This window comes from Camelus bactrianus, chromosome X, assembly GCF_048773025.1.
Source record: "Camelus bactrianus isolate YW-2024 breed Bactrian camel chromosome X, ASM4877302v1, whole genome shotgun sequence".
Classification (NCBI taxonomy): Eukaryota; Metazoa; Chordata; class Mammalia; order Artiodactyla; family Camelidae; genus Camelus; species Camelus bactrianus.
In genome coordinates, this window is record NC_133575.1 from 38,023,549 (window position 1) to 38,048,430 (window position 24,882).

Consider the following 24,882-nt stretch of genomic DNA (forward strand, 5'->3'; position numbering starts at 1 on the left):
TGTCAGAATTTCATTCTTTTCTATGGTTGAATAATAATCCATCATATCTATATATCACATTTTGTTTATTCATTCATCTGTTGATGAACACTTGGGTTGTTCCCACCTTTTAGCTATTTTGAATAATGCTGCTATGAATGTTGCTATACAAATATTCCCTATCATCCTTTCAATATACGTAGAACTTCTGGTGATGTCACCTTTCTCACTCCTGATACTGGCCATTCATATCTTCTCTCTTTCTTTCCTGATCAATCTGGCTAGAAGTTTATCAATTTTACTGATCTTCTCAGTAACATTTCATTAATTTTCTTCATTGTTTTTCTATCTTTTATGTCATTGACTTCCACTCTTGTCTTTATTTAGTTAATTTATTTGCTAATTTTTCTCTTTTTTTCTAGTTCCTTAAGGTGAAAGCTGGGGTAACTGATTTTAGACCTTTCTTCTTTAATATAGGTATTTTTTTATAAAATAAGTTTCCCTCTTAAGTATTATTTAGCTGTATTGCATACATTCTGATATATTATGTTTTCATTTATTCAGTTCATTTAAAAATTTCCCCTTAAAATTCACTTTATAACTTCTCTTTTGATTTCTTCTTTGACTCATGGGTTATTTAGAAATGTATTATTTAGTTTCCAAATATTTGGGGGTTTTGCAGATCTACTTTTCTTATTGGTTTCTAATTTAAATCCATTTTGGTCAGAGAACGTAGTATGACTTGAATCCTTTTAAAATTCTTAAAACTTGTTTTATGGTCCATAATATGGTCTATCTTGGTAAATATTCTATATGCACCTGAAAAGAATGTGTATTCTGCATTTGCTGAGTGGAATCTTCTATAAATGTCAGTTGGGTCAAGTTGGTTCATAGTTCTGGTCCAGTCTCTTACATCATTACTGATTTTCTGTTTACTTGATTTTCTGTCTGATTGTTCTATCAATTACTGAGAGAGGGGCACTGAGATCTCTGACTTTACTCATGGATTTGTCTACTTCTGGCAATCCTATCAGTTTCTGCTTCATTTATTTTGAATTTGTTATTAGATTTTTGACATAGTTGGGTTTAAATCTACCATCTTACTATTTGTTTTCTAATCGTCCTATCTGTTCTGTTTCCCCCTTTTCTCTTTTTTGGTCCTCTTTTGGATTTATTGAGTACTTTCTATGATACCATTTTATCTCCTTTGATTTATTATAACTCTTATTTTAGTCTTATTTTAGTAGTTATTTAGAAGTTATTTTAGTAGTTGTTTTAGGGTTTAACCTACTTTTTGCTTGTTCAGTTGTTTGTTGGGTAGGGTAAAGTAATTAGGTTTTATTTCTTTATTTTCAGAGGAGGTTCTGGGGATTGAACCCAGGACCTCCTGCATGCTAAGCATGCGCTCTACCACATGAGCTATACCCTCCCCCTAGGTTTAACTTATTTTTAACTTATTATTCATCTTTAACTTTTTTTACAGTCTACTGTCCAATGATAGTGTACTATTTCATGTATAGTGTAAGAAACTTACAATGGTATATTTCCATTTCCCCCTTCCCAATACTTGCGTTATTTCTGGCCATACATTTTACTTCTAAATGCGTTATAAACCTCACAGTACAGTGTCCTCTCTTTCTCTCTTCAAACGGTATGTTGCCTTTTTAAAGATGTTTAAATAATAAGAAAAAAGACTTTATGTTTACCCATGTAGTTATAAATTCTGGTGCTCATCATTCTTTTGTCTAGATCTAGGTTTCCATCTGCTATCATTTTTCCTTCTGCATGAAGCCCTTCTTTTAACATTTCTTTTATTGCAGGTCTGCTGGTGATGAACTCCTTCAATATTTTTCTTTTTTCCTTCCATATTTAGATAGCTTTAATTTTGAATTCTTTGTCAGCAGAACTAAATGCTATAATCTTTAAAATTTTTGTTTTCATTTTTCAGTTTTTCTTTTTCTAACGCATTATTGAGATGTACTTCACATCCCATACAATTCACCTATTTAAAGTGTATGATTCTTGGATTGGGATGTTTGTTTTTTGTTACTAAGTTGTATGAGCTGTTTATATATTCTGGAAATTAAGCCTTTATCAATTGCATCATTTGGAAATATTTTCTCCCATTCTGTAGGTTGTCATTTTGTTTTGCTTATAGTTTCCTTTGCTCTGCAAAAGCTTATGAGTTTAATTAGGTCTCATTTGTTTATTTTTGTTCTTATTTCCATTGCCTGTGTAGACTGCTCTAGGAGAACATTGCTAAGATTTATGTTAGAGAATGTTTTGCCTATGTTTTCTTCTAGGAGATTTATTGTGTTTTGTCTTATATTTAAGTCTTTAAGCCAACCCAGTCCAAAAATGGGCAGAAGACCTAAACAAACATTTCTCCAGTGAAGACATACAAATGGCCAATAGACATATGAAAAAATGCTCAATATCACTAATTATCAGAGAAATGCAAATCAAAACAACAATGAGGTATCACCTCACACCAATCAGAATGGCCATCATTTAAAAGTCCCTGAACGATAAATGCTGGAGAGGGTATGGAGAAAAGGGAACCCTCCTACACTGCTGGTGGGAATATAGTTCAATGCAGCCATTATGGAAAACAGTATGGAGATTCCTCAAAAACAGACTTACCATATGATCCAGCAATCCCACTTCTGGGTTTATATCCAGAGGGAACTCTAATGCAAAAATATAAATGCACCCCAATGTTCATAGCAGCACTATATACAATAACCAAGAAAGAGAACCAACCTAAATGTCCATCAACAGATGACTGCATAAAGAAGTTGTGGTATATTTATACGATGGAATACTATTCTGCTATAACAAGAATAAAACAATGCCATTTGCAGCAACATGGATGGACCTAGAGACTGTCGTTCTAAGTGAAGGAAGCCAGAAAGACATAGAAAAATACCATATGATATCACGCATATGTGGAATCAAAAAAAAAAAAAAAAAGGACACTACGAACTCATCTACAAAACAGAAACAGACTTAGTAAACAATCTTATGGTTACCAGGGAAAGGGGATGGGAGGGGATAAATCTGAGAGTCTGAGATTTACAAATTTAGCCACCACATATAAAAATGGATTTAAAAAAGTTTCTTTTGTATAGCACAGAAAACTATGTTCAATGTGTTGTAATAACTTTTAATGTAAAAAATATGAAATCAAATATATTTTTGTATATGCATTACTGGGACATTGTGCTGTACACCAGAGACTGACACATTGTAATTGATTGTACTTCAATAAAAAAATCTTTTTTTAATACATAAAGTGTATGATTCAATTTCTTTTTTAATTTATTCAGAGTTGTAGAACCATCACCACAATTTTAGGATATTTTTATCATCCCCAAAAGAAACTCTGTACCCATTAGCAGTCAATCCCCATTTCCGTTCAACTCTAGGCAACCATTAATCTACTTTCTATTTCTATAGGCTTGCCTATTTTGGACACATCATGTAAATGGAATCACACAACATGTGGTCTTTTATAACTAGCTTCACTTACTTGGCATATTTTCAAGGTTTATGTTGTAGCATCTATCAGTACGCCATTCTTTTTTTATTGCTGAACAGTGTTCCGTTACATAGCTATACCACTTTTATTTCTACATTCATCAATTGATGGACATTTGGATTGTTTCCAATTTTTGGTTATCATAAATAATAATGTTAAAGTCTTTTTTTCCCCTCTGTGTTTCATTTTGGATAGTTCCTATCATTACATCTTCAAATTCACTAGTCTCTTCTTTTAGAATGTCTAATCTGCCATCAATCCCATCCAGTGTACTTTATAAACAGATGTTGTTTTCAATTCTAGAAGTTCAATTTGGGTCATTTATATATGCTCCATGTTTCTACTTAACACATCTAATCTTTCCTCTAGCTTCTTGAACATATGGAATTGAGTCACAATAACTTTTCCCAATAACTATTTTAATGTCTTTGTATAGTAATTCTCTCACCTGTGTCATTTCTGGGTCTGTTTCTATTAACTGAATTTTCTCTTCATTGTGCATTTATTTTCCTGCTTCTTTGCATACCTGGTAATTTTTTTTTTTTTTTGGATGCCGGACATTGTAACTCTTACCTTGTTGGGTACTGGATATTTCTGTATTCCTCTAACTATTCTTGAATTTTGTATGGTGATGTGATTAAGTTATTTGGAAACACTTTGTTACTTTCAGGTACTGCTGTTAAGCTTTGTTAGACAGGACCAGAACAGTGTTGAAACAAGGGTTAATTTTCCCCACTACTAAGGCAACATCCTTCTTAGTACTCTACCCACTGATTAATGAATTATGAGGTTTTCCTCTGTGGCTTTTGGTAAAAGGCATTATTTCCTGCCCTGTGTGAATTCCAGGTATTGTTCCCTTTAATCTTTTCATGTATTTTTCCCTGGCCTTGGGTAATTTCCTCACAAGCCTGTGCTGATTAACACTCACTCAACTGAATACCAATGGAAACCCTCTGAAGGTCTCTGGAGTCATCTCTCTGTGAATCCCTCTACACAATGATACTCTGCCCAGTTAACTCTAACTGCCTTGGTTTTCACCAGGCTCTCAGCTCTGTCTCCTCAACACAGGCAGATTTCTTATAGGTTTTGCCAAAGTTGGCCCTCTCCATCTCCTAGCAGTAAACTGGGCAGTCATAAGGCTCACCTTGTTTATTTCTCATCTCTCAGGAATCACTTTCCTTCATTGCCTGATGTCCAATGTATTAAGATTTGTTGTTTCATATATTTGGCCTAGATTTGTATTTATTTCAGGCAGGAAGGTAAATTTGGCCCCCATTACTCTATCTTAGTTGGAAGTCAAAATCTCATTATTGTTTTGTTAATCTTGTAATTCTATCCACTACTAAACCAGGGGTGTTAAAATCTCCAATCATGATTGTAGATTTGTGTATTTCTCACTTTGTTGCTGTTGGATTTGTGTCATGTATTTTGAAATTCTGTTATTAGGTGTCTTGCACATTTATGACATCATAGCTTCCTTATGAATTCACTCTTTTACCATTATAAAATGTCTCCCTTTATTTCTGGTGATACTCATGTCTTAAAGTGTATTTTATCTGTTATGAATATAGCCATTCCAGCTTTCCTGAGTGTAGTGTTTGCATGTTATACATTTTTCTACGCTTTAACTGTCAAACTATGTGTCTTTTTATCTAACGTGTTTCTCCTATAGATGGCATATAGTTGGGTCTACTGCCATGCCAAGCCATATTGGAGTCTGAGGCAGAAGGAAAACTGTGTTCCCCTACATATTTTTTAATTTTTAAATTGTTTGTTTTTTAATTGAAGTATAGTTGATTTACAAATTAATATAATTTTAATGGTTAAAAATTTTAATGGTTAAATTTGTTCCAGAACATTAAAATTGTTGAAAAACATTGACAAATTGAGAAGTAGATGTGTTAAAACTCACAACCTTTTAAGTTAAAATATTTTATTTATACTAAAAATAGAATATATGACAGTTGGTCCTTGAACAAGGCAGGTTTGAACTGTGCGGGTCCACTTTTATGTGAATATTTTTCAATAGTAAATACTACAGTACTATATGGTTCATGGTTGGTTGAATCTGCAAATGCAGAGGAACTGTGGATACAGAGGGGCAACTATGAATTATAGACAGATTAACCCCTGTGTCGTTCAAAGGTCAATTGTATAATTTTGCTTTCTTTGCTTTAAGAGACACAGACTCACCAATAATATTTTCAAAATGTACTTCTTGGCTTATCTTGTTTTTAGTTGAGAGAATTGCCATGTTTGACAACTTCTCTTTACCAAGTGACAATCCAAAATAACTTTTTAATTAACCCCAGCTTACAGAAACTTCATTTGTAGGACTCCACTGATTGCTACTATTAAATTATTCTCAAGGCCATTTCCAGATTTGGATAAGAATTGCACTAAGCAAAACTGGTCAATCAGTTTTAGAAGATCCAAACAGAATGCTGCATTTATATTACAAATTATTGATGGTGCATGCTGCTTAAAACAATTTCAGATAAATTTCTGTAGGACTTAAATCAGAATATGTAAGAGCTAAGTCAATGGCTATACTTTTTGAAAATCAGATAGATTGCGAGAAAATAACTTATCTCTGGTTAAAAATCCAAAATCTGAAGGCACTTTCATTTTTTATACCACTGCCATTTTAAGTGTGAAATTGAAGTATCTATATTCTCTTTAATTTCTATTTGATATGCACTTTTCCCATAATAAGTGAAACTCTCAAGCAGTGATTCATATCATACATCTCCAATTTCTGTACTATCCTTTTTAATTTATTTTAAAATTTGATAAGTATATTCATATCTTGTGCTAAAGTTGTACATTCAGCAAAATTTCAAAATTACATTCTATCAAAATTACATTCTCTTATTTGTTGTAAGCAGAGGAATGGGTCTTCTATTAAGCATGCAGCTTTTTATATAGTCATGGTATTTTTACTGTAGAGCTTTTTAAAAAAAATTTTTAACTTATTATTGTATTATTTATTCTTTTTAATTTTTGGGGGGAGGTAAGTAGATTCACTTATTGTTTTAGAGGAGGCACTGGGGATTGAACCCAGGACTCTGTGCATGCTAAGCATGCACTCTACCACTTGAGCTATACCCTCCCCACTATTGAAGAACTTCATTAACTTTTCCTATTAGGTTCAAAATATCACCCTACACAGATAAGTTGCATACAAATGTATAGTCTACTTTCACCAAGATGATTCTCATTTCAGAATAGTGTATTTTGTCATTTCATATTATATATATATATTGAGAAAAATGCCATAACTGTATTTGATCTTGGTGCCTATAGGGTATCTGTACATGTTTTTAAAGTAGTTTTTAGAGCAGATATAAGAATATCCCACCTGTTAGTTGAATTCACAAATCATTTCACAATATATATGCATATCAAATAATCATGTTGTATGCCTTAAACTTACACGGTGTTATATGCCAATTATATCTCAATAAACATGGAAAAATTAAAATTAAAGAAAGAAACCTTATCATTTTTAGTAGCTGGAATATTGAGTTTTTATAGCAAAAACTGTAACTGCTCCCTATAATTTTGATTAATTTCTGCACATATTTTTTTTTTTCTTGAACATTGCACCACTTGGCTTTTTAGATGCCATATTTGTCTAGAAATTTTTAAGTAGAAGACTAAAATATATTTATTTTTCACTAATACAATATTTAATTAGAGTAAATACACATAATATGTATTTAATTTATATTAAGATTCATATAAAGTATAATATTTAACAATAAAATAGGTGTGCAAAACAATTGTATCAAAAATACAAAAATCAATCATTACAAACAGCAGAAAACTTGGTACCAGACTTCCAGACACATTTGGTGAAAATAATTTTTAATAAAATAACTTAATAATAGTGAACTATTTATCACTGTTTTAAATGAATAAAGTATAAACATTTCCTAGTAAATTTTGTTTTCCTGATAAAAAATAGGTTGTTTAGAAAATGTTTGATATTTGATCAGATTTCACTTGTGAAAAGTCAAATATATTAATGAATAAAATTCTTATTAACTAAGTGCTCTTAATATTTAAAAAAAAACACACAAGCATGTATTTATAAGAAAATGAAACTTTTCTTTTTACCATGAAATACTGTACGCTGCAGCTATAAACAATGGAAAAAACTTGTCGACTTCCCTCAGGATGGAACAATGACCTTCGAAAGAAATTGCAAGTTAAAAAAAAAAAAAGAAATTGCAAGTAAGAGACTTGTTTTTTTTTATGTCATTGAGCCTGCCAGCTTCCCCACAACTTGCATGATTCTCAGCATAGTGCAAATGCAGGGTAGAAACCTGTCATGATGTAAAATGTTGATATTTTGTGCATCATGGATTGTTTTACTTTTGTTTTGTTTTCAAAATCACATTAAAATATTATTCATCCCAATTCCTGCGTTTTTGTCATGCCTTTAAATTTCGCACCCAAAGCAAGTGCCTCACTTGCCTTACCCTAATCCTAGCTCTGGTTGGGTCCTGTATTATTTTTTTTTTTTTCTGGTCTTAAAATTCTTGCCTTTAAAAGCTTTTTTTTTTTTTTTACTTTTTTTGGGGGGGTAATTGGGTTTATTTGTTTATTTATTTTCGGAGGAGGTACTGGAGATTGAACCTAGGACCTCATGCATGCTAAGGATGCATTCTACCACTTGAGCTATACAATCCCTTCTTAAAAGCTTTGCCTTTAATGGGAGTTTTTAGTCCATTTACGTACTATGGAACTATTGACATGGTCAGATTAAGTTCTTTCAGTTGTTACCTGTTTTCTATTTGTTCCTTCTGGGTTTTGGTCCTGTTCCTCCTTTCCCACCCTCTTTTGAGTTAACCAAATATATTTTAATATTCTATTATTATTCTTATTTTGGCTTTTCAGCTGTAACTGTTTTCATCGTTTTCTTCAGAGGTTGCGCTGGTGATTACAAAATGCATCCTTAGTGTATCACATGCAACTTAAAGTCAATATTGTACCATATCACATTAGATGGAAAAACCTTGCAAAAAGTATAGCTTCACTTCCCAAATCCTGTCCTTTGTGTTATTGTTACGTGTATTATATCTACATACATTCTAAATCCCACAATTCAGCTTGATCCTTCTGAGGCATGTTTTTAGGGTATTTTGGAGACCATCTATAGTAACCCTTACTCTAGGGCTCAAGCGGTCTGCTCTTAAGGTATGATCTCTCTGGGGTGTCTATTTCTCAGGGGGATACTGGGTGAAAGTTCCGCATTCAGGCTGGTCAAAATACCTATGTCTGCTAGAACTCTGCAAGCATCCATTCAGCTCATATAAGCCCAGGGCTGATCTCTGCTTGGCCTCGCAGTGTCTGCCTCTAAGCTTGCACAGCCTAGTATTTGGCCAAAGACCTAAAGCAACACCTATGGTGATTTCTGGAAGTCAGCCTCTACAAAGCTCCTTTTTTTTTTCTCCAGTACCACGCCTGCTAGACTCAAGTCCCCAGATCTGATCTCTCCCACCTAGCTCAGCTATATTGCTTTTCTCTTGTCTAGGCTCCACTTCCCTCCAAGGGGGTCCTGAAACTGACTGAGGCACAAAGTAGACAGAATCCAGGCTCATTGTATGCTCACCTTAAAGTTTGGTCCACTAATTTTAGCATTGAGAGGATCCAGTCTGCAGAAATTATTACTCTGGTATTCTAGTGGTAATTTTCTATTTCCCTCATTCCTTCAATATTTATTATTTAGAATTCTTTTTTTTCCCCAGATGGGCCTCAGTTTCCTTACTATTTGGAATTCTTATGCAAGGAAGATTTGTCCCGTCTCCATCATTTATTTATTTATCAAATCATATCACTGATTTATGTAAGTATGGAATCATAGATATTTAGTTTTTAGACTATAATACAATACTATCATTATTTTGTTGTTGCTCAAATTGTTCTAGCTTTGGCCGTTGGGATTTCTTTCAGGTTGGCTTCTGTATCTTTATGACATGCTCCTATCTTTTTAAATTTATTTATTTTATTTTAGATACTTCATCACTTTCCAGCATCATACAATGCTCCAGGGTCATCTTGTTTCCCTTCCCCGGCCTTAAAACCAGCCATTTCTCCAAGGATCTCTGGCTCCTTTTATTGGACCTTTCCTTTTTTTTTTAATTGTTGTTGTTGGGGGAGAGGTAATTAGGCTCATTTATTTATTTGTAGAGGAGGTACTGGGGATTGAACCCAGGACCTCATGCATGCGAAGCATGTCCTCTACCACTTGAGCTATACCCTCCCCCTTGGTTCCTTTTACTGGAGAATGGCATTTAGAAACCAAGATCCTGTGTACTAGACGTGCTTGTTGCTTCTGGAATAGCACAGTGCCTAGGCCTTTTCAATGGACAGACTGAGAAAGTGTCAGAGGAGTCCAAGGAGATATGACAACTCAACCCAATGTGGTAGGAAGCTTCTAAAGATATCCCCCCATGGTCCCTGCCTAGTGATATTCATGGTCTTATGTAATCCTCTGCCTTGAGTAACTTGATTCTAACCAACAGAAAGCCTCAATGGTGAGGAGAGGCCATCTCCATGATTAGATTACAAGAGATTATAACTTCTGTTTTGCTAGCAGACGCTCTCTATTGCTGGCTTTGAGGAAGAAAACTATGTGTGCTGTGAGCTGCCTCATGGAAGGAAAGGCACACATGGCCAGGACTGAAGGCACCTCCAGCTGACAGCCTGCAAGGAACTGGGGTCCTCAGTTCAACAGGCTGCAGAGAACTGAAGTCTGCCCCCAACCACGTGAGTGCAGAGCAGATTCTTCCCCAGTCCCACTTTCAGATGAGTCCTCAGCCCTGCCCGGCACCTTCCGACTGCACCCTTGTGAGAGTCACTGGAGTAGGGGACCCAGCCAAGCCAGCCCGGATTCCTCACCCACAAAAACTGGGAGATAATGAGTGCATGATTTTGTTAGCCACTAAAATGGTGGTGATTTGTTACACAGAAAGAGATAACAAGTAGAATAGCCTTACTTGGATCCTAAAACAGAAAAAAATACATTTGTGGAAAAACCAGTAAAATCCAAATAAAGTCTCCAGTTCCTAGTACTGTGCCCATGTAATTTTTCTTAGCAATAATTCTTTAATAAATGTGCCATGGTTATTCAAGATGTTAACATTAGAGGGAGCTGGATAACAGGTATGAGAACTCTCTCTACTGTCCTTGCAACACTTTTGTAAATCTAAAATTATTTCAGAATACAAACTTAAAAAAAAACCACTTCTGAGTATTACATGTTATCTTTATAAAACAAAGAGAATATAGGTGGGAGGGTATAGCTCAGTGGTAGAGTATATATGCTTAGCATCCACAAGGTCCTGGGTTCAATCCTCAGTACCCCTATTAAAAAAAAAAAAAGATTAAAAAAACACCCAAAAAGAATATAGCAAATTTGAGGAGAAAAAAAAAAAAAAAGGTTATCAGGCAGCCACCAGTCTGGTGATACTCAGTAACCAGGCCCTTGGGTTCACGGTATGATCAGCTAGAAAGAGGCAGCAAGTGTGGCGGTCACAGTCTGATGGGGGAGACACAGGAACAGACCTGATGCCTGTCCTGAGAGTCAGTCTGGTTGCAAATTCCCGGAATATTTTTTCCCCAGCCTTCAAGAAGATACTTGTGTCTGTTCACCTCCATTTAAATTCCCCTCAAATGTCAACATCTGTTTAAAACTGAGTTGCTTGCTTGTTCCTCTACCTTTACAGTTTTTTTTTTCTCTTTGCCATTTCCACCATCTGGAGTACCTCTGCTGCCTGCCAGGAGACATCTTCATATACATCCTTATCAGCTTCAAAAGGGAATTTACAAGAAAACTTTGGCCCCTCTGTCCTCAGTGATATTTTTCAAACCAAAGCCCTCACTTACCTAACTTTACCACTTAGCACTTCATCCATTTACCAGCTGTGTATCTTCAGATAGTTACTTATATTCCTTGGTTTCTTCAAACATGAAATGGGAATAAGAATCAGTGCTTTCTTGATAAATAGTCCCTAGAATAATAAGTTGGGTAAAATGCTTACATTTGTGGCAGTTAGGAGGCTGCCCGGCAGATCACGACCAATTGCTTTTGTGTGCAGATGGTTTTCCTCCAGTCCCTCTATCTAAATTCTTTAATCCTCCCCTCCCAAATCTGCCAAGAATCCTTCTTCCTCTTGGCCTTCATGGGCCAGGCTCACTACACAGACAAAAGCAAGCACAGGAGACTCTTTGCCAAAGTTAAAAGCGCATCAAACACGCCTAGCATTTATTAATCACAAACCTACAGACCCTTCAGTACACCCTCCTTGGGGCTTGGCCCCAACAATCTAAAGCCAACAATCTTGGGTGTATGTGGTAGCAGGGATGGGGATGGGCAGGGAGTGTCTCTTGATAATTCTGAAAAGGGGAGGATTTCTCCAAATGGAAAACTGGGTGGAGGCCAGAGGTTGGGGGTGACCTAGCTTCTGAGTGGGTGGAGGTCAATAAAAAAAATCAGATAAACAAAAAAGGGGGTACATATGCTTTTGCAATCCTCCCTCCAAGCCTCTGCCTTGGTGGGACAGGCTTCCGCTTTTTCCTGGGCTGGGGAACTCCCCGGAAAGGACCCTTCCTTCATCCTGTTCCTCCGCATGTTGCAAGAGTACTAGGGTGCTGGTTCTGGGAACCTGGACTCCATAGCCCCTAATCTCCATCACCTCCCCAGGCTACCCTTCAGGGAAGGAGGCAGCACTCTGCCCAAGAGTGGGAGTCTAACTCTCACTCGCTCCTGATCTAAGTCTGGAATGTCAACCTACAGGATCTCAAGATTTGCCCTCTTCTTAGAGGGCAAGGTTTCGGCTTAGAGCCCTCCTAGGTTAGGTCACATTGGTCCCAGGTTAAGGCGGGGGAGCTTAAGTACCACTCCTCCTTGCAGTGTGGAATGCTTAGATGGGATGTCGCTAAGAGAAGAGGGCTGTGATCTCCACATAGTTGCCTGATCTCACTGACTCCTCCACACCTGAAATACCTGCGCTGGGCTGTGGGGAAGGGGCGGGGCCTGACTCCTCCATTGCTAGGAGGCCAGGACTGAGTTCCCAGGTGAAGGGGCTGGCTCTCTTCCTCACTTCTGTTTCTTGCCTGGGCAGGACAGGGTTCACGGGGGAAGGGGCAGGCTTAAACCCCCGAGGTGGGACCTCCATCATTTTGACTCCTCTTCCTTGCCAGGATGGACTAGACTGGTGGTTCCAAGAGAGGATGGAGCAGTATCCCGACACCGCTCATCCCAGGAAACCTGGCTAGGACAGTCCCTAGGGGCCAGGGGCCAACCTCATCCTGTCTCCTTCCCTAATCTGGGCAAGGGCGGGTCCCACAGGGCAGGGGTGAGGCTGCGATCTCCAGGGGACAGACCCTGATGCCCCCCCACCCCCACCTTCTCTGTCTGAAATACTTGCGCTGGCCTGTCCTGTGGGGAAGGGGCAGGGCCTCATCTGACTCCTCCTCCTTGCCTGGTTACAGGGGTGGGGCCTCATCTCGTCTCCTCTTCCCCCAGTACACCTGGGCTGGGCAGTCTCATGGGAGGGTGGGGGAAAAGGCGGGGCCTCATCCTGACATGTCCTCCTTTCCTGGGTGGGGAAGTCCCAGGGGAGGGGTGAGGCCTGATCAGGACTCCTCCTCCATGCTGAAGCTGCTGCGGCGACTGCTGGCCTTGGAGACTGCAGGGGATACTGAAGAAAGCAGGGGATCAGAGGCAGCCCGCAGTGGCGACAGGGCGCCCCCTGACAGTCCCCCCACCACCCCCTCCTCCTCCTCCATCAGAATGTCCTCCAGCCCCAGATGGAAGGGGTCCCCTAGATCTCCCAGGTGGTCGCTGGGAAAGTGCAGGTCCAGAAGGGCATCCGATGGTGGTGCCGGGGGCTGCTGATGGGGAGTGCTCTGGGCAGGTCCCCCCCCTGCAGGAAACGTTGCTGTGCCTGGCCTGCCCTCCTCTTCCACATCCAGTTGCTCTGGCTTGAGGCTGTCAGAGGCTGAAGTTGTGGCCAGCGAGAGAAGCCCTGGGGTGGGAGGCACTGGCAGACCATGGATCTGGGCCTGCAGTTCCAGCTCCTGCAAAGAGGAAGGGGTATGTAACAAAAAAAAAAAAAAAAAGGCGGGGGTACAGGTTCAGAGTCTCAAAGAGGCAGAGAATGTAACAGTTACAAGGACAGGCCGCCTGGGTTTGAATGCAGCCATTGCCACTCACTATTGGTGTAACTTTAGGCAAATTGCTTAACGTCTCTGAGCCTCAGGGTCCCAATCTATAAAATGGGAATAACAGTAGTCCCTGTCTCATCAGGTCATTGTGAGGATTAACTTAGTAAATGGAGATAAAGCTCTTGTCAACATGCATAGCATAAGATAAACACTATGTACGTTAGCCAATATTCACTTTTGTTCTAGTTAATGTTAAGATTACTACTTATCATCATCAACATCGTCATCATCATTCTGTGAGGCAGGAAGCCCAAGGACCTCCCAAATATGCCAGGAGGGGAAATCCTGCCCTGTTCTTCCTCTGCCTCTTCCTCTAGGAAGCCCCTCCACCCCCACCCCCACCCCAGCCACCACCCCCTCCTTCCAGACCTGAATTCGGAGCTGCAGGCTGCGGTTGGCTTGCTCCAGGGATCGCTGCCGGCTCTCCAGGTCTTTGGAGCGCTGCTGCTCCTTCTGCAATTTGCGGATATAATCCACAGAAGCTTTCAGGATGGTGCCCTTGTTCCAACGCATCTCCCTGGGGGCACGAGAGGGAGGAAAGAAGGGAGAGCTGTAATGTGGAGTCTCCTGGGAGCTGAAGGGGGAACCTGCGCCAGGTAGACGAAACGCCCCACCACATGCCTAGAACTTGAGGTGGGCGGACATTGAGGGTAGGGGATGCTCAGATGCAAATCACCTGCCTGGGACCTCCCAACCATAACCCATCACACCCCAAGCCCAGGAAGCCCTCTCTGACCTCATCCCTGATTGCTCTTACCTACACCCTTCTGATTCAGCTCACTGCAGCCACAATGGCTTCTCAATGCTCCTCGAACATGGGAGATCACTCCCACCTCAGGGCCTCCAGCCCAGCCTGCCCTCCACCTCGGACACTCTTACCCCAGACACCCAGATGGCCCCTGCCTCATCTCTTTAAGCTCTTTAAAAAAATTTTTTTTAATTTAATTTTTTTGGTTTTGTTTTGTTTGTTTGTTTTGGGGACGTGGTAATTAGGTTTATTTATTTATCTAATGGAGGTGCTGGGGATTGAATCCAGGACCTTGTGCATCCAAAGCGCGCACTCTACCACTGAGCTATACCCTCCCTCATCCTTAGGCTTTTTATTCTAGTGTTTCCTCAAGGCCTGCCCTGTCCCCATCCTCCTCACCCCAAATTATAACCTTCCCCAACATCTCATCTTCCTTCCATTCTTTAATTCTTCTCCACGACACTCCTCATTGCTGGATTTTACTTATTTATCTTGTTGGCTGGCTGTCTGCTCCCACTAAAACATCAGTTCCCTGAGGTCAGGGATTTTTATGTGTTTTATTCCCTCTGGTATCCGCAGGGCCTAGCACGGTACCTGGCACAAAGCAGAAGGAGCTCAATACATTTCTTGAAGAAATGGAGGAAGTAGCAAATGAGTGGAAAACTAAGTGTCTATATCACACGGGGACCACACGAGGTACACGCACAATCATGTCATGCATGTATAATTTTAGATGGGGACACAGTGAGGGGCTGCCACCCTGCTCAGGGTAAGGAAAGCTGGGTGAGAAAGGGTCCAAGGAGCAGAACTGCCCAGGTGGGTCCCACGTAGGGTGGGCCCACCTGGGAACGACTTAAGGGGAGCGGGTCCCCCTCTCCACATTCCACTGGCCTGGGGCTCCCCACCCAGACTCACGGGTCACTGGACTTGGGGATGAGGGTGCCCAACTCCTTGATCCTGTCGTTAATGTTGAATCGCCTGCGACGTTCAACTTTGAAAGCAGGGGAGAGAAAGAGAGAGTGGGAGAGAGTCGTCAGTAGGCCGAGGAAGGAAGTGGAGAAACTGGGGAGTGGGAGAGGGGAGGCTGCCGCAGGGAGAGGCCCCCAAGGAAGGCGGGGCGCAGAGCAAGGCAGGGGCACGGGCTACCACACCACTCACTTAGGTTGTGATTGTCTTTCTTCTGCCGTTCCTTCAAAAGGGCCTTGGCCTCTGTCTCTGGAAGAGAGTAGGGGTGGGTCAAGGCCTCTGGGGCTGGGAAAGACGCCAGAGGGCAGCATGTGCAGCTGCTGGAAGAGGCTTTGGTGGGCACAGGCTGGGGAAGTGACTCTTTTAAAAGTGCCACTCTTTTTTTGATTTTTTTTTTAATGGAGGTACTGGGCATTGAACTCAGGACCTTGTGCATGCTAAGCATGCGCTCTACCACTGAGCTATACCTCCCCCCCCCCTTTTTTTTCCTTTTTACAATTTTTAAAGAAGCGTGGAGATATAGGCCATTTGTTAAACCCAAGATGAGAGGAAGTGGAGTGAAAGCAGGCCTGTGGGCCACATGGACAAAGATGGCAAACAGCCCCCGTTCTTGTCTGTTTAAACCCTCTCCCCCTAGAATCAGGCCCAACCCTCCTCCCACCCCCACCTGGTAGATATGGGGCTCACCCTGGGGAATAGGACGAGCGCACGGGGCCAAGACCCTGGCCCTTACCAGAGATCTCCCGTTTGATATTGGGCAGCTCAGCTGGACAGGAGTTGCTGACCGTGATGGCTGGCGTGGCCACACCCTGACTACTGTACACATCAAGCAGATTCCCTGACACAGGCAGCTGAAGGCAGAAAAATGATGGTTGGGAAGAGACCCCAGGCTCGGCCTCTTCTCTGAACCAGGCTCCAGAACCTCCACACACCCCAGAGATGGGCCTCCTAATGTAAGGATTGTCTGGCTCAGCATGAGAGCCCTTCCTTCTCCATCAAGGGAATTTCACACAGCAACTCAACAGGGAAGACAGGGTCTAGGGGACGTACTGTGCTCTGCCGGGGGACTGGAGCTTGCCCCGCCTATTCATCATGCCCCATAGCCCCTCAAATCCCCCAGTGACTTCTGAAGCCCATCTTCCAAACCCTAGGGCTGGCTCTGGAGAAAATGCTGGAAAACCACCCTTCTCTGGTCTTTGTCAGCTCTGATGCAACATTTCAGTCCATTAACCCCTCCTAGAACGATATTCCAATTCAGCATTCTTGGTACAGTCCAACACCATCTTCTCAGACCTTGGGAAATTATCATGGCAACATTCCACCCAAAATCTGGACTTCTGGAGAGTTCCAGACCCATCTCCAGTCTTTTGCTGTGATTGCGTTGCCACCACCTTACATCCACAGTCTCTGGCTGCCACACACCAACGTCCTGATTCTGATATCTTCTTGCACATTCTGATCTCTCAGGCTGTCTTGTCCAACTACTCAACAAGCACTGTTTTTATGTCAACCTAGTTTTTTTTTTCTCCTTCAAACTTTCCTGGATACACCCTAGGGCAACAAACGAATCCCTAAGTAATTAGTCTCACCTCTTGATGAGTTTTCATCTCTTGAAACCCCCACTAGCCTGCTGGATCCACCTAATATAAGGTCCCAATCTCTAGCTGTGTCCAAATCAACGAAAAGTTCTGATAAATTGCTACCACTTTTACACAGGCTTCTATCCTCTTGAGAACTTGGAAAGAAGTAAAACTACAACCACTCAGTATGTTCCAGAGCAAATTATGGAACTCTTGGAATGCTTGGAACCAGAATGCTATAATTTCTTGGTGCATCCCTTCCTCTAGAAAGTTTTATCCACTCTCTATGAAGACCCAGCCTCTTGGCATGTTGACCGTAAGAGACATGGTACATTCTAATCACTTCAAGGTCCAATCACATCAAATGTAGACACCTTTGGTATGTTTCCGTCACTTCATGGTTTGGGTATGTCCTCATGACCTGAATGTCCTGGTACATTCAAAATGCTGCGGGTAGCCCCCTCTTGGTCCCTCCCACTGTGAAGTTTGAGTACTCTGGTATGCCCTAATATCTCCATGAAGTCCCCGCCCTGTATGTATCAAAATCTACAAGTCCACCTCTCCCTGCAGTTCAATACAAGGCCCCAGGGCACTGGTATGCCCCATCCCATCATACAGCTTCTGTCTCTTAGTACAATCCAAGGTGAGAATGTCCTATATACACACTCAGCCCAGGTGTATATAAGATATTTCTCAATGATAGAGGGATGTGCTAATTTTTAGACCAGTTTCCCATCTCAGGACCTTACCGTGCTGGGGAGCTGCAGCCCTGTGGTGCCTCCAGGCAGATAGCTGAGCATCTCATCGTAACTGGATTCCAGGCTGATGATCTCATCAATGACATCATCAATCTGGGAGAAGAAATATGGAAGGGGGTTAGAAGAATCTGGAGTGGAGGCAGAGCATGGGAGGGTCATCTGCAGCCACTCACCTCCTTCTCTGAGCTAGACCCGATGGTGAGCAGCGCCATGGGGCTGTTGGGAGCACTGCCTGTGGGGCCAGTAGCGTGGGCAGTCTCAGGGGCAGGGAGTGGCTGGGCACTAGCAGCCCCTGGTGGTGGGGTGAGGGCCTGGGAAGCCAGCTTGGGCCCAAGTGTGGTGGACAGGTACTGTTTCACCTGCTGCCGGCGTGCCTGCTGCAGATGGTAGCGCGTTGGGTTCTCCAGATGGGTCTGCACCTATGGAAAAGGGGGAGGCGGGATGGGAGGCAACAAGGTGGAACAGGGCTCAGAGGGGTGACTCTGAGCCCCAGTCTGCCCCTCAGAAGTCATCTGTTCCTAGGCTCAGGATGGCAAACCAGGCCCAGAATCTGGGAACCTTCTCCCACTCCCCAAACTGGTAAGTCTTCCCCAGGACCCAAATTCTCCTTTTCAGAAATCCTTCACAGCCCCCCAGATCCAACCGTGGCTTGCAGAATCCCTCACAGTTTCTGGAGCACCCTGTCACAGTCCCCAAGACTCTCCCCTCCCCACCGCCCCAGTCTCTGATACCACCTAACAGACCTGGGAATTACACGTGGCTTTCCAAGACACTCCAATGGCCAAAGAATTTCTAATGCATCACCAGACATGAAGCTCTTCCTACAAAGCCACTTCACGATTCTAGGGCCCACCCAGGGCACTCATGAACCCCCATGGTCCACCAAGACTTCCTGTGGTCCCCAAGAGCCCCTCACAACTCCACAAGAATGCCTTAGAAACCCTAACCATAATGGGACACTAGCTTAGTCTTTTTTTAGCAGTACCTGGGACCTTCCTTAGAGCCCCCAGGACCTTGCCCAAAAGGCACCAGGACCAATCCTCAGTCACCAGGAGTCCCTCCCAGGGCCTCTGGATGTCACCTTACCTTGAGCACCTCCCTGGGCACCTGAGCAGGGGGAGGACGACCCAATGTGTGGCCCCCAGCGGAGACGCCGACCACAGAGATGGCAGGAGAGGCAGGTGCAGGAGTAGGGAAGGGAGAGGCTGCAGCCTGTTCCCGACGCTCACGCCTCTCCTGCTCCTGGGCCTGGGCCCGCATTAGCTGCTGCCGCAGCAAGACCCGTGATGAAGAAGATGACGACATGGCAGGGGTCCTGGAGCCCCCTGCAGAAGATGATGCAGAGAGTGTAGCTGGGGTGGCTGGTGTGGCCTGCAGTGATATTGGGAGGCTGTGGAATGGGAAATACGGGGCCATAGGTAAGCTAAAAGTCTCGGCCCAGGCCTAAGGAGTCATAGTGCGATGGAGTCGACATAGGAACCTGGCCTGTTCTCCGGTTCTCTGCCTTCAGAGGCCACAACATGGAGGAGAGATACAGGAACTAGCCCTGATCACAACCCTCGGGGTCAGTCTGGTGGGAGAATTTGGGCCCTCCATCCTTATGGGGAAGCCTGGATTTGAGCCTGTACATATATTAAGCCAAAGTGCCATTGCTCGGCTCTGGGAGAAGGGGTTCACCCCATTTAAAGGACAGCAGAAGAAAGCCAAATTAAGGTTGTGGCACTAGACATGGACACAGAAAGCTCTTCAGCTCAATTTGGGGCTGGAGATGCTCCCTGAGCTCCTAGGGGTGGACAGGCTATATGAGCAACCGCAGGCCCTTCTTCCTCCCCTGCCTGGGCCTCTGGTCCCAGGAGCTAGTCAGTCTTAAAAATCTCAGAGATTTCACAATCCTCTCTTCCTGCCCCTCTTCCAGGTCCCCTCCCCTCTCTTAGAGCCCAGGCCCATGACTCAGCACATTTAGACTTATAAGCTGGGGAAAAAAAGAAGAGACCAGCAGGGGTTCTTCAAGGGCTGGGGTGGGTGAATTTGTTGAGTAGGGGGTGAGGGTGACCAGGGGTTGTGGGAATGGCTCCGCCCACTTGGGGCTGGGCTTGAGCAGGCCACGCCCTGTGTCTGGACTCTCCAGACAAGCTGCAATTTTTGTCTATGAATGGGTGTGCAGGTGGGGTGGGAGGAGGCTGGGGAGATCTTGTCTGAGATACTAGAATCCTAGCTTGGCCACCTGCTTTCCACATGCTCTTACTAGCCCCTAATTTTACTATCTGGCAAATTCAGGCTGGTGAGAGAATGGGTTGGGCTGGCACTGGGGGCCGCTGCCGAACCAGAGAGGATGGAGGGGCCTGGCAAATTGGGAGGGAAGTCAGATAGAGGAGACATACCTTGAGCGTAGTGATAGGGGTTGACTTTTGAGCTCGTAGAAACTGTCAGGATCAAGGACGTTTTCTAATTCGATGTCAGCAACAATCCCGGATTCCGGAAGCAAGGAGTTCAGGCTGAGGGTGGGGGGAAGGTAGGGGTAATGGTCAGTAATTGTATGGAGATGTCATTCCCCAGATAGAAAGAGAGGACAGAAGAGAAGAACACACAAGGAGGGAGAACAGAGTGTATCCCTCGCATTCGGCCACTCTTCTGAAACCACCACTACAAATTCCCATGTTTTCTTCCCTCCCCACTCTCTTCTGCTCTGTGTTACCCATAGTTCCTTAAGATTCAAAATAATAAGAGTGCCTGGATCCCAGCTCCTTGCTCTAACAATCATGCGTAACAACCTGGGTTTCAGGAAAATAGAAACGAGGAATTTAGGAATGACAATTCACTTTGCAGGATTCCTGACTTTGCATTCAGAGTTCTCCCAGCCCCCACACCCCCCTACTGTTTTCCTGGCTGCAGACTGTGAGCCCACGTTGGTCTACACAGTAGGGGCATCCCTCAGCAGAACAGTCCATTGTAACACAAACTGAATGCATCACAAAGAGAACTGGGGTCGCTGATTCACTTTACAGAAGGATCCACGACTTCGCAAAGGAGTTCCCCCCAACCCCGCCCCAGCCCCAGCCGGAGTTCATGGGATGCCAACACACGTCCAAAACCAAAATGGAAATAACAAAGGCACCCCTCGGTCCAACAATCTGGATTTACAAGAGGGAGAATTTGGGTGGATGATCCGCTTTATAAGAACATTCTTTTCTTGGCCGGAGGAGCCAGACCAGCGCTCTCCTGTTTTTTTGGATAGATCAAAACACAAACACATCTCCAATATCAATACCCACTGACACACAAAATAAGAAGTCATACACACCCTTTCCTTTCAGCCATTCCCACTACTGTGATGATCTAGGTTGTTATAAAGGCATTAGAAAATGGTAAATTGGTATACAGAAAGGCACTTGCTCAACCCTCCACATTGGGTGTGAGACCTTAGTGTGCAAGGGACATTAACATGTAGACAGATGGATATGCATCCTTGAATTTGTCAAAGATTTAGAATCTTGAGATTGTGGTTGACTTCACTTGACAAGAATTCTCTCCCCTCCCCAAGGATCTGTCTTCCTTCCTTTCCTCACCCACAGATGGGGCCCTAAAACCACCCAGGAAGTCAGGAAGAGGAAGCTCGGGGAGCCGCTGAGCTCAGCACAATCCCAAGCAGAAAGTAGGCAAAACCCCCTCCCATGCTCACACATCCTTTGCACAGAAGTTGGAAGAGGTGGGCACAGGGGTGGTCAGGGTGGGGACAGAGAGGGCTGAGGCTTCCAAGCCTGCTGATGGAAGTGAGGCTGAGATCAGAGAGGACCCACCCAGGCAGGGATGGTGCAATTGGTGCTCATTCCAGCCGTAGGGTCAGATTCAAGATTGTCTTCAGGGCCTGAGAGACAGACGGGAAGGATGAGATAAAAAAAAATTGTGCCTGTCTGTGTGTATGTAGGGGGTGAAAAGGGCCGGCTGAGAAGCTCAGGCAGGTGGCAGCAGGAACAAGACCCTCCTCTGGGTTTCCAAATAAGGTCTGAGGCCTTCTCTGAGCTAAGAAGTGGCACCATCTCCATTGCCTGTATGCCTCACTGTCTCCCATTCAAGCCCCTATGGGGGTGTGGGAAGAGAGCTTTTCCACTATCCCTAGGATCTGACCCAGCTTGTATGGGTGGACAGGGATGAAGGGATTATTCTGGTCAAGTCTTGATAAATGTTGCTTTTAATGTTCACTCCCACACACTCACAAGGCTAGTCCTCCACAGCATTTCTGAGATACCCCCAAATCTCTCCAGAGTCATGTTATCTCCAAACAGCCTCCAGCAACCAGCAACTGGGAGTTACCAAGCTCCTAAGACAGCATCTCTGTCCTCCAGAACCCCTTCTCTGAGAGAAAGAGTCCCTTAAAATCAGTGCCTCACCTAGAGTGCCCCCTCAAATTCATTCCCCTCATGCCTGACTCAAAGGACCCCAAATTCAACCTCTAATTAGTCTCAGTCCCCGAAGTTCAACTACCCTAGCCCAGTTCCTGGACAGAACAGAATCAGGCCCTCTAGACCCAGTCGAGGGTCCCCCAAATCTGAACCAGGCCTCCCTTAATGGACTTCCATGACTCCTTTAAGCCTCAGTCCAAGCAGGCCACCGCCGATTTCCTTAGATGCCCCCCCAAGTCGCGCGCCCCGACGTCCTCCAAGCCTAGGCCAGTGGCCTCCAATCACGGCCCTGGGCTCCCGCTGCCCCCAGACCAGGCCCCCGGGAACCCCAGTCAGCACTACCGGCCCCAGGCGGCCCCGCACCTGAGCAGCTGGGCCGAGTCGGCCGACCTGCGCTCCTCCAACAGCACGAACACGGCTCGAGGGCCCTCTGCGCTGGCCTCTACGCCGTCCCGAGCTGGCTCGGCCGCATGAGACATGACGCCCGGCCCCGGGCAAGCCCTGCCAGGCCGGTCGGGCCTTGGCCCGGTCCCCCTAACAAAATAAGAGTCCCCCTCCCCCTGCTCGCCACCACCTCCTCCGCTAAGCCATGGAGCGAGCTCTGCGCGGGCGGGCGGCGTCGGGGAGATGGGATGGGCCGTGAGTCATCCCCCGCCCTGAACGGACCAACACCACCCCCCTTAACCTAACCCCGGACGACCGCCCTCCTCGCCACCCCCCCGTCCTCTTCCCCCTCCTCCCTGGGCTGGGGAAACTCCACAGGAAGTGACCGCACCGAGGATAGACAGCTCGCAGGGCCACGCCCTCTGGGTGAGGCGGCCAATCGTTGAGGGGTGGTTCAAGAGCCCGCCCCAAGCTACGCCTCCGAAGCCGAGAAAAAACTAGATTTGGCGGGCCCTTACTCCGAGAAGGGGGCACCTAGGCCACGCCCTCAGAGACAGAGCAAATCAGCGAGAGGTAATTTGGTTGAGCCACGCCTCCCCCCTCAAATTATCCCTCCGCAAGCTACTAAGCCGCTCCTTGCGTCCTCTGCGCCTGCGTACAATGGCTAGTCGGCGGGCAGAGGGTCTCCAGGCTACGCTTCTATCTGCGGAACCGCGCCCTCTCTCGGCCAATATTTGTCATATCCGCGCCCTAGACCTCACTCCAAACTTGATCTGGCGGTGACTCCTCAGCCAAACCCATAGCCTTGAGGCCTAGGAAGCTAGATTCCCTGGAGGTGCGCACCAGAAACCCCGCCCTCTCGGTACCTACAGTCCAGCCGCCCAGCTGGTCTTCCTGGAAGCGCTCCGCCTACTCTATGTCATTTAGAGCGGTTGTTGTACTAGGTCGTTGTGCTACACGGTAGGTGCTTAGTAAATCTTTGACAGATGGATGAATGAGTGGAATGATGGAAATTAGATATGGTCCCTTCGATGGATGACTTCTGGAATCATAAAGACCCCGGTTTGGATATGGGCTGGGGACTTCCCTTCTCCAAGCCTCTGCTTTCCTGTACTGTCAAATGGGGGTTATTAATACCATTGTGGCCAGGTTGTTACGAGAATTACGGGTAATTTATGAATAGTGCTAGTAGGTTGTTTGGCATACAAGACGATCTCCCCAAATTAATTGGTTCACTCATTTGTGCACTGATTCAACACTTATTGAGCTCCTCTGTGTGCTAGATACATGCAAGCCGGCTCGCACACAGCAGAGGGTCCCACCCATACCTTCAGGTGCACAGTCAGCTCACAAAACACCCGGACCAACAACCTTCCCTGTATCCCTCCCAACATCCCAAGACCATGCCCATGAGTTGGACCATCAGAAACTCACATCAGTTGGACCATCATGAGCTCTCATTTGCTTTACCCCCTTTGTATTGGCACCCTTATTTCCCAGGTTGGCTTGGTGAACACACACAAACCCATACACTCACACACAAACATTATCCACATAATAAAGATGACAATTCTTTCCCGAATTAATCTTTAAAAAATCAATACATTGCCAAAAAAGTTCTAAAATGGAACTTGTAGACCTGATGCTAAAATTCCTATGGTACCTTAAATATGCAAGAATATCTAATTTTATGGGGGGAGGGATAAATTAGGAGTTTGGGATTAACATATACAGACTACTATTTATAAAATAGATCAACAACAAAGACCTACTGTTTAGCCCAGGGAACAATATTCAATATCTTATAATAACCTATAACGAAAAAGAAAATGAAAAAGAATATATATATGTATAACTGAATCACTTTGCTGTGCACCTGAAACTAATACATTGTAAATCAGCTATACTTCAATAAAAAAAGAATATCTAAGGGGGAGGGGATACCTCAAGTAGTAGAGCGCATGCTTAGCATGGCCCAGGTCCTGGGTTCAATCCCCAGTACCTCCTCTCAGAATAAATAAATCTAATTACCTCCCCTCACCCCCACCAAAATAAAATAATTAAATAATACAGCAACAAATAAATAAAATATTTTTTAAAAAGAATATCTAATTTTATAAAAGAAGAAGAAAGAGGAGGGCATCATCTAACCATATTTAAAATATATGACAGAGCTCTAGTAATTAAAACATTGTGATACGGCAGTGGGAATAGAAAACTAAATCAATGGTACAGAAAAAAAAATCCAAAAATCGACCTAGGTATTTGTGGGAATTAGTAAGTGACA

General features: G+C 44.0%; 1 protein-coding gene and 1 non-coding gene across 2 annotated transcripts; both read right to left on the reverse strand.

The window, feature by feature from the left end:
- Nucleotides 1-9,718: 9,718 nt before the first annotated feature.
- On the reverse strand, nucleotides 9,719-9,792 carry TRNAA-CGC (transfer RNA alanine (anticodon CGC)). The gene has a single exon. It is a non-coding gene; the product is annotated as a tRNA-Ala (tRNA).
- A 1,965-nt stretch (nucleotides 9,793-11,757) lies between these two features.
- TFE3 (transcription factor binding to IGHM enhancer 3) lies at nucleotides 11,758-22,908 on the reverse strand. The gene is made up of 10 exons (XM_074358916.1): nucleotides 22,575-22,908; nucleotides 20,193-20,306; nucleotides 18,898-19,201; nucleotides 17,985-18,230; nucleotides 17,803-17,904; nucleotides 16,207-16,324; nucleotides 15,666-15,722; nucleotides 15,423-15,498; nucleotides 14,129-14,276; nucleotides 11,758-13,612 (listed from the first exon to the last, which is right to left on the reverse strand). The coding sequence occupies exons 1-10, from the start codon at nucleotides 22,688-22,690 to the stop codon at nucleotides 13,169-13,171; spliced, it is 1,725 nt and encodes a 574-aa protein (XP_074215017.1). The 5' UTR covers nucleotides 22,691-22,908; the 3' UTR covers nucleotides 11,758-13,168.
- Nucleotides 22,909-24,882: the final 1,974 nt, after the last annotated feature.